At 48.8% G+C, this 10,288-nt stretch overlaps 2 protein-coding genes across 3 annotated transcripts in view; one reads left to right on the top strand and one right to left on the bottom strand.

Moving 5' to 3' along the window:
* The window catches only part of LOC310827680 (uncharacterized protein), a 919,426-nt gene that overhangs the window by 857,172 nt on the left and 51,966 nt on the right, over positions 1-10,288 (top strand). The window lies entirely within an intron of this gene.
* LOC310827748 (uncharacterized protein) overlaps positions 563-10,288 on the bottom strand; it is a 44,702-nt gene continuing 34,976 nt past the window's right edge. For both annotated transcript variants that reach the window (XM_083704145.1, XM_083704146.1), the window contains 3 exons: positions 5,151-5,233; positions 4,321-4,447; positions 563-3,786 (listed from right to left, as the gene is read on the bottom strand). In XM_083704145.1, coding sequence (XP_083560271.1) covers positions 2,669-3,786; positions 4,321-4,447; positions 5,151-5,233 — 1,328 coding nt within the window. In that variant the 3' untranslated portion in view covers positions 563-2,668. The remainder of the gene's footprint in view (positions 3,787-4,320; positions 4,448-5,150; positions 5,234-10,288) is intronic.

Raw genomic sequence — 10,288 nt, 5'->3', positions numbered from 1 at the left:
ATATACCATCTCCTTGTGAACTCTCTTCCTGGCCCTTAAGATCTATCTAAAGATTAACAAACTACATCAAAGTAACTTACTATCTTTATGTACTGAGGATGCCTGGTGAAGCAACTGGCCTGTGTTTAGAATGCTTATATGTGCCTGTCAGGCGTAGAGAAAGCAAATGGCAGAGATGCAGAGGCTTCTGGGATTCGATCAGAAACTATTGTCAATGAATCAAACCCAGTCAACGCAATGCTTTCATCGCGGACGCAATGGCTTGCTCCATATTTCATAATTCCTTATAGCAATCCCACCTGACCCCCACACTCTGGATAGTTGTACCCCTAGATAAGTGGACTCACCTGATGTGATCCAGGTTGTAGCAGCCCCACCCCATTCTGAAGTGTGCCCCTACCTCCATTTTTAAAAAAGAAATAAATAGAAAGCACCTCCGCGTCTAGGCAGCATCCACAATGTGATGGAGAGTTGGGGGTTTTTCTGGCCCAACATGATTACCGTATATATGTCACAAGCCCCATTTCTTTGCAGAAAGCCATGATAGTAAGAACATGGTGGGTGAGATTTATTTATTTTTATTTAATAAAATGTATATGCTACTTGATGGTAATAAAAACATCTCAGCGGTTTACTGGAAATGTTAAAATTATCTATTACAAACAGTTAAAAACAAATCATTTAAATTAAACAGCTAAATAAAAATCAAAAACAGTAAAAACATTAACAGTTCAAGACTAAAACACATCAACATTTATGCGTCCAGAAATGCCTGCCTGACAAGCATATTTTGAGCAGGAGCCCAAAAGGGAACAGTGAAGGTCAAGAGGCAGAGAGGAATTTCAGGGAAGAAGTGATCCTATCCTGACAAGAACGCCAACTCGCTCTGAGAGAGTCTCTGGAGATTTCATGGTCTTCAGAGGATCCTTGGGAGAGACAAGGAGGGCTTGAGGATTTTATAACCTAGTACACTGCAAGTTCACAGCCGGTCAAGGTTTCTCCCCAGTCAGAGCCTTTCCCAGAAAGGGAGAGATTTCCTTTCATCAGTGTAAATACATCCCACACTGCAATTGGTTCGGGTTTTCTGGTCAGGGGTGTGTGTGTGTGTGTGTGTGTGTGTGTGTGTGCATGTGTGTGTGTGTGTGTATTGGAGAAAACAATAATTTCATTTTGATTATTCCATTTACTTTTTGGTTTATGGTCTAGGTAAAGGTTTCTACCTGCCTTTTACAGTACAGAACTAGCTGCTTTTAGGGACTGCATGTAGTGAATGTCCGTTCCAGAACACGGAAAATAATAAATTGTTATGGGCTCTATGGTGGTCACCGTATGCCTGAAAAGAGAATCGGCTAGACAGGGCAACTGGGATTAATCTTGAGTGGTTTTGCAGACAGATGCAAAAGGGTATTGGGAGACATTTAATGAACAGGAAACGTAGTCAAAGCCTTAATAAAGAAAGACCCTGGAAGTGGTTAAATGTAAACAGATGCTTTAGCTGAGATTCCTGCATTGCAGGATTACTCTAGGGGGTCCCTTCCAACTCTACAACTCTATGAGTCTATGAAATAAACCACAGTCTCTGAAGTGCCTCATTTCCAAAGGAAACAGGAACCTCGGCAAATGCCTAGACCACTGGAATCTCACACTGCTGTGGAGACTGGAGTGGCATGGAACAATATTTTAATGTTACAGTACAGTCACATTGAAGAACAGCTATGGGGAAGGACTGTGGGTGATAGGTTGGAAGACAGAATACACATGGACAAAGTTATACATTGGACAGAATCGTTTCCCATTCTTGTGAAGAAGAGCAAGAGTGTGAGAACCAATAATCTGTGGGGCACCAGACTTATGTGGAGAGGGTCACCACAAGGCCTTGACTCGAGACACAGCCACCCAACATGGTTTCAAAAATATCTTGTCCATTGTGACTGCGTCTCAGTTAACATTGGGGAGAAGTAGAACAGTGACAGCTGCTCAAAGAATATACGTGAGACACTGATAAAAAAATTCCAGTTCGTCAAGATCTGTTGATATGTCCACATGGCATGGGAAAAAGTGTCAGACACCTGCCACTGGGATGAGTTGTGTTGTTTAGAATCTTGGTTCCATCTAAGCCTTTTTCCATGTGTCGGATGTGTGCAGATGAGGACTGGGGTTGGCTAAAGAAAATAAACTTTGCTTGCTGTTGCTCCCAACCACCTTTGAGTGCAATAAACACGTAACTTTTTCTTCCTTGTGGATAACAATTATTTGCTCCTTGCATCCTCTCGGAATGTACTTTGACTAATCGGAGGAGGACAGCAGCAAGGGAAACCTCGACTGGTCAGGAGATACCAGGAAGAGCTTCAAGCTGACACCACTGCCATCCTGGACATGCTGAGGATGGAAGCAGTGCTCAGGAGCACCACAAATTTGTAAACTCTGAATTGCTTGTCAACTTTAAAAAAAAAAAATCAGCCTTTTGGGCTGCCTTATCAGTGTTGCCAAATTGTTCTTTACCCTCTCCCCAGAGGGGACATTCAAAACCTTTGCCAATGACTTGCACCTCACAGATCTGGGTACATAGAATAAGAAATATTGGGCATGGGGTGTTTTATAAGACAAAGTCCACTTCTTTGCTGGGTTGACAAATGAGAAATACACTAATGCAATCTTTACTCTCATACTAATTATAGTCTTCTAAAATCAAATTTGTACACAGCCATTGATATGGTTTCTCCCCACTATGAATTCTCTGATGCTGACAGAAGTTTGTGCTTATATTAAAGCTCTTCCCACATTCCAAGCACTGATATGGTTCCTCCGATGTATGAATTATTTGATGGGCAGTGAGACTTTCTTTCCGACTGAAGCTCTTTCCACATTCCAAGCACTGATAGGGTTTCTCTCCCGTATGAATTCTTTGATGGGAAGTGAGACTTTCCTTCCGGCTAAAGTACTTTCCACATTCTAAGCACTGATAGGGTTTTTCCCCACTGTGAGACCTTTGATGGGAAGTGAGATGGGCACTCTGACTGAAGCTCTTTCCACATTCCAAGCACTGATAGGGTTTCTCCCCTGTATGAATTCTTTGATGGGAAATGAGACTTTTCTTCCAGGAGAAACACTTTCCACATTCTTGGCATTGAAATGTTTTCTCCCCAAGGTGACTACTTTCATGATTATGAAAGTTTGTGCTTGTATTAAAGCTGTTTCCACAGTCGAAGCACTGATATGGCTTCTCCCATGTATGACTAATTTGATGGGAAATGAAACTTTTCTTCCGACTGAAGGTCTTCCCACATTCCAGGCATTGATATGGTTTCATCCCTGTATGAATTCTTTGATGGGAAGTGACATTTTCCTTCCGGCTGAAGCTCTTTCCACATTCCAAGCACTGATATGGTTTCTCACCTGTATGAATTCTAAGATGGGAAGTGAGACTTTCCTTCCGAGTGAAGCTATTTCCACACTCTTGGCATTGATATGGTTTCTCCCCGCTGTGAGTTCTTTGATGGGAAGTAAGATGGGAGTTCCGACTGAAGCTCTTTCCACACTCCAAGCACTGATAGGGTTTCTCCCCTGTATGAATTCTTTGATGGGAAGTGAGACTTTCCTTCCGAGTGAAGCTGCTTCCACATTCCAAGCACTGATAGAGTGTCTTCCCAGTGGGATTTATTTGATGGGAAGTAGAATGGGAGCTCTCACTCAGGCTCTCTCCAGAATCCAAAACTTCATACGGATTCTCCACTGGATGGAGTTCGTCATGGGCTCCCCTGTTCTTAATTTCCAATTCATCACCATCTGCAACAAACAGATAAACAGATTAGAGCCTCAGGAAGAAATGGAGGCCCCACTATTGAGCAATGCACATGAACACTTGTGATAGAAGAAGAATTGAAGGGAATCATATGTGAGGTCTTACTACAGGGTTCACTACCCTTGTCTGAAAAGCCTAGCTCTCTTCTGAGATGGGTTTTGTTTGGCCCAATCAAGAAATCCGCTCCGTTTCCAAGGTCAGTCATCCCTTTGCTCAATCAAAAACAGACAAAAGCAGAAACAAAAAAACCTGACCGAAGCTTCTCCAACTCCCCTAACAACTCTGAAGCCTAGGCAATTCAGACCAGCCCAATCATCATTTGAAAAGGAATAAATGGAAGAAGAATATTAGCAGACCAAACAGTAGATAGCCCTCCATTCTAAATGTGCTGCGGCGGTGTCAGAAAAGCAGGTGCTACAGGTGGCCCTGTTGAGCTCCATCAAAATACAGGATGTTCATCACATATGGATACGTATTGAATTTCAAAACAGACATCATGATCCAACAGGGAGCCTTACTGAGAGAGTTCATGATCCCACAATTCTCCTCCATGACTTCCTTATGCAGAGCTCTCTGGTCAGGATCCAGCAAAGCCCACTCTTCGTCTGTGAAATGAACTGCTATATCTTCAAAGCATACTAGATCCTAAAAGAAGAAGAAAAATGTCTTGCTCTCAGACAGCATAAAGATTGTCTTCTACACATTGTTATGTTGTTTTCTGCCTGTTCTTTGCTGTGCTGTTTTAATGGGATTGTTTGGCTACACATTTTAAGTCTGCATGCTGGTTGTAACATGTTAAAAGAATTCTTTTATTGTGTATTTTTATGATGGGTATTAATCTTTGTGCAAATGGGTGGAACTCCACATTGTGCTCTTCAGGTATTCCAGTTGGCCAGACTCAAGGATTCCCTCTCTCTTCTCCTCTCCCCATGTGCTGTTCTGGGGAGGGATACCCCCAGATGCCCTAAAGCCAACTTCAAGGAGCACAGGGGGGCACAGGGAGGGGGAGGAGACAGCGGGAAAGCCCCATTGTGCAGCTGGTGGAACTGCTTAAGTGAACCCTGGCAGCTGTTTTCTATGGCTTCTCAACTGCTTAGAAGCCTATTTTAACATCCAATGATATATATATAAGCAAAACTACAACAACTGAAAAACAATACTTGCAACATTCAGAAGGCTAAGGTAAACTGAGGCAGTTGTTCATTATTCTCAGCACATAAACCTTGAATAGCATGTTCAGGGCAGTTTTGACAGAAGCTAAAAAGAGGACAGAGGTTTATTCAGCCCCAAAGGCGCCCTGGCTGCCCCACTCCGCAGCTGCTTTCCCCACAAGGCTCCTTCTTCCTACCTGGTCTGGTTCCACAGCCACTGTTTCCCCTCCACCACAATGAAAAGATGAATGAGGAGGTCTTGCCGGCATCCTTCTGTCACCTGACAAGGACAAGTGGGACAAGTGAAGCAGTGCATATCTAACCATAATAGTCATCATGGGAGACTCCAACTTCCCTGATATCTGCTGGGACTCAAACTCTGCCACAGGTCTAAGGTCTGACAAATTCCTCCATTGCCTCACTGACAATTTCATTTCTCAGAAGGTGGAAGAACCAACAAGGGGATTGTCTATCTTGGACCTGGTCCTCACTAATAGCGAGGAACCAATTGATGAAGTGGAAGTGCTCAGAAACTCGGGAGGAAGTGATCCTTTTCTCCAGGGTTCCAGGATACAGAGGCAAGGGAAAACTGAGCATAGTTGGACACACACTCTGGACTTTAAGAAGCCCAATTTCAAAAAGCTGAAGGAGCTACTGGGTGTGATCCCATGGTCAGAAAAATTCAAAGAGAAGGGAGTCCAAGAAGGATGGGAGTTTCTAAAAGGAGAAATATTGAAGGCCCAAATGCAGACAATGACAACAAGAAAGCAAAGTGGGAGGCATGATGGGGCTGCATAAGGAGCTTAGAGATGAGCTAAGAGTTAAGAGGGGCATGTATAAGAAATGGAAGAAAGGGGAAATCACAAAGGAGGAGTAGACGCAAGGAGCCAACAGTTGCAGGGTGAATGTCAGGCTGGCAAAGCTCAGAATGAGCTCAGGATTGCAAGAGAGGTTTTTTAAAAAAGTTTCTTCGACTAGGTCTGGAGTAAAAGAAGAACAAGCAAGTGGTAGGTCCTCTGTTTGGAGAAGATGGGAACAGGAAAGGTGACAGGAAAGGTGGAACTGCTCAACACCTTCTTTGCCTCTGTCTTCACCCAAAAGGAAAGTTGTCAGGGGTTCAGAAGGAGAGACACAGGAGGGGGAGCAAATGGAGAGTGAGGAGGAGGAGTACGAGGGGGGCGCAGGCAGTGACAGTGGCCAGAGTTATTCCACAAGCCTCTCTAGCGAATCGGAGGACTCACAGAAGGGAGCGCCGGTGGCCAGAGCAAGGGAGATTCCAAGGGAGAAACCTCAAGAGGGAGGGGCCAGCGGGGAGTCCCTGAACAGCAGCTGGAGATCAGGGCCAGCGTCTCCACCAGAGCGCAGTGGGGAGGGGGAGTCCCAGGAGTCGGGACCAGTGTCCTCACCACCAGAGGGAGGAGAGGAGTCAGGTTTGGCAACACCCACATCAGGAAGCGGGGAAACGGTCAGAAGGAAAGTCACCGGCTGGGCGCGCGCGCCAAGTTCAAATGTACAGGAGCACGGCACAGCGGGGAGCCCGGGAAGGGAGCCAGGTCCTAAAGCCCGCCGGAGGGAGGGGCAAGACTCAGGAGGCTCCGCGTCAGAGGAGTCCAGGAAGGAGGGAACCCCAGAGGGCAGAAGGACCCAACGCAGGAAAGAGCAGCGCAAGAGGTGGAGCCGGGCTAGAATCTTAAACTGGTGTGGGTGGAGCAGTGAGTCAGAGGGGACTTAGCCGGTCTAGCGTTAAGACGTGGGCCTGCGCGCCCAGAGCTTGGAAATGGAAACTAAACTTCAATAAAGACTTTTGTATATAATATCCACTGGGCGTTGGTCCTCTGTGAGCTGGGACCTAGCGGCAGTCCTGACAGTAAGTCCCCTCTCCATTTTCACCAATTTTGCAACCTCGTGGAGTGCAGGAAAGCAGCGAGGGGTGAAGATTGGTGCTTCGCGAGCTCACGAAAAACAGGGAAATGACTACCGAAGAGAGGATAGCGAGTTTGCAAAACGCAGTGACGCAGTTGACTGCAGAAATTGCGGCTTCCAGAAAGAAAGAACAGGAAGCAGCTGCTGCCTGCCAGGATCTGCGAACCAGGTTAGAAGTGCTAAGTACACAGAGGCTACCCGCCACCAGACCAGAAGGGATTGGGCTGGGAAACAGAGGAGGGAGCCTGGTATCTCACTTCAATGGGGACCTGCAGGAGTATCCTAACTTCAGAGCAGATGTAATTTATGCATTGCAGCTACTTGACAAAGACTTTAAAAATGAGGAAGAGAGAGTGGGATTTATTATTTCGCATTTACGGGGGGAGGCAAAATCGTGGCTGCGCAATCTATGGAGAGACAAGGATCCAGCCCTCCAAAATGCGGCTGCCTTCATTAAAGTGATGGATGCGTGTTTTTTATCTGAGATTGATGTGGATATCGCTAGGAGGGAGATTCACGGACTAAGACAAGGTAAAGCCACTGTGAGGCAATATCATTCACGTTTTTTCAGATTGGTGAATGTACTAGCCTGGGAGAAAGAATCGCCTGCCGTCAGAGACCTGTTCTGGGAGGGGTTGAGCGGAGCTGTGAAAGACGAGATCGCAAGGGGGGGAAGACCCCAAACCACCAAGGACGTGGTGGAACGGGCACTCTCCATTGGGGTTCGGTTGGAAGGACGCCCTTGGGGCAAGGAGGAAGGGCATTTGGGACGCACGCCAGCGAGAGGACTGCCTCCCTTCCCCAAGGAGGCGGCGCGCGCTCGATCCATGCCTCCGCTGGGAGGGGGAGAGGAGCCGATGGAGATAGGTGGTGCTAAGGCTCACTCCACAGTCGGAGCCCTAACTCCGGGAGCAGTCAAGATGAAGCCTCCTAGAGGAACCAGGAAGTGCTACATCTGCGACAGTGCTCAGCATATGGCAAAAGAGTGTCCCCAGCGGTTTCACAAGCATACTGCAGCCGCAGCGACAGTAACAGACGCAATTCAGCAGAGGGAGTCGCAGCAGGAAAACTCCACTGTCTGGCTGGAGATGGCGTCTCTGGGGACCAGCCAGACAAGTCAGTGAAGCAATCCCCAGGGATCTTACAGCCCACCGACCCCCTCCCACCCAAACCAGTAGTGCAGCTCACCGCATCCCTTCAGCTCCCCAATGGGCTACTTGTGGAAATTCCCATCACCATCGACTCGGGGAGCAATGCAGATTTTATAGACATGCAGTTCATCCAGCAACATGGCATAGCCCTTCTGCCAGCGGCGGTACCTCTGAAAGTCGTCACAGTGGACGGCAGGGAGCTACTGGGAGGGCAAGTGCTACAGCAGACGCCGCCAATGGTGATGCGCATTGGAAACCACCGTGAGGTCATCAGCTTCAACGTCACCCGCCTGTCAGACACGCCCATAGTGTTGGGAATGAGTTGGCTGGATAGGCACAGCCCGGCATTAGCTTGGTACCAGCGGCAACTGACCTTCGGCTCCTCTTACTGCGCAGAACACTGCATCCTGGCGGACTTGGAAGATGAGGGGCACGAGGATGGACCACAGCTGAACTTGGGCATGTTGCAAGCGGTGCCTAACAAATACAAGGAGTTTTTGGAGGTCTTCTGCGAGAAAGAGGCGGATAAGCTGCCACCCCACAGACCCTACGACTACAAGATCGACCTCCTGCCCGGGGCGACGCTCCCGACGGGGAAACTGTACTCCATGTCTGAGGATGAATTGCAAGAGCTCAGGGAGTTCATAGATCACAACCTGAAGCGGGGATTCATCCGGGAGTCCAAGGCGGCAGGAGGCAGTCCCGTGTTCTTTGTAAAGAAGCGGGACACGCCCCAAAAGAGGCTGGTCGTTGATTTCCGCTTCTTGAACCTCAAGACCAAGCCCTCAGCCTTCCCTATGCCCAAGATCGATGACCTGCTGGCGACGGTGAGGAAGGGTCGCATCTTTACCAAGTTGGATCTGCGCGGAGCGTACAATCTCATTCGCGTACGGGAAGGCGACGAGTGGAAAACAACCATGTTTACGCCGCTGGGCACTTATGAATACAGAGTTATGCCTTTTGGATTAAAAAATGGTTCCCACTGCTTTCAAGCCTTCATGCATCATGTCTTGGCGGGTCTCCTCTACAAGAAGTGCGTCTGCTTCCTGGATGACATCCTAATCTTCTCGGAATCGCCGGAGGCTCACGAGAGAGATGTTAGGGAAGTTCTGCAGAGGCTGCGGGAGCACAGGCTGTACGCCAAGCTGGAGAAGTGCCAGTTCGACAAGACGGAGGTGGATTTCTTGGGCTACAAACTGTCCGACAAGGGACTGGCTATGGACGGTGCCAAGGTACGTGCAGTACTGGATTGGAAGAGCCCACGCAATAGGAAGGAAGTACAGAGGTTTGTCGGTTTTGCCAACTTTTATCGCAAGTTCATCAAGGGTTTCGCCATGCAGACAGCGGCCATCACCGACACCCTCAGTTCCAAGAAGAAGAGGTTCATCTGGACGGAGCAGGCAGAGCAGTCCTTTCAGAAGCTCAAGCAGCTCTTCGCTTCCGAGGAGAACCTACTGCACGTAAATCCCAGCAGGCCCATGAGAGTGGAGACGGACGCCTCAGACAGGGCCGTGGGAGCCGTTCTGTTGCAGCAAGACCACCAGGGGGACTGGAGGCCGTGCGCTTTCTACTCCAGAAAACTCAGCAAAGCGGAGCAGAACTACACCATTTGGGACAGGGAGTTGCTGGCCATACATGCAGCCTTCAAGGCGTGGCGGCACTTCCTCGTCGGAGCCAAGCACACGGTGCAGGTCCGCACAGACCATAAGAACTTGGAGTACTGGCGCACGGCAAGGTTCCTGAACCAGCGACACATCCGCTGGGCGGAGTTCTTTGCAGATTTCGACTTCAGAATTGAGTACATCCCAGGAAACAGCAACGTCTTGGCGGACGCGCTGTCCAGAAAACCGCAGTATCTGGAGGCAGAGGCACCGGCGGCGGCCAAGCACATTTTCACACCACAGGCGTGGGCATGCGCGTCAGCCACGGTGGACCTGGACGCGGTGCGCCGCGCGCTGCAAACGGACTCGTTCGCCCGAGCCAAGATGGAGGAGGTGTGCAGTGGCAAGGCGAGGGGCGACGAATTCCAAGTGCGCGACGGCCTGCTCCTACGCAAGGGAGTCCTCTACGTACCAGGAGACAGCCTCCGCGCGAAGGTCCTGCAACAGCTGCACGACGCGCCCAGCGCGGGGCACTTCGGCAAGGAGAAGACGGTGGACTTAGTAGCCAGAGACTTTTGGTGGCCTAAGATGCGGGGGGATGTCGCGGACTATGTCAATAGGTGCGACACCTGCCAAAGGGCTAAGCCTGTGCACCAGCCG

The sequence above is a fragment of the Podarcis gaigeae genome (genome assembly GCF_964106915.1).
Source record: "Podarcis gaigeae genome assembly, chromosome: 12".
NCBI classification, from domain to species: Eukaryota; Metazoa; Chordata; class Lepidosauria; order Squamata; family Lacertidae; genus Podarcis; species Podarcis gaigeae.
Note: the sequence above shows the minus strand (reverse complement) of the source record. Positions and strands in the feature narration are given on the sequence as shown.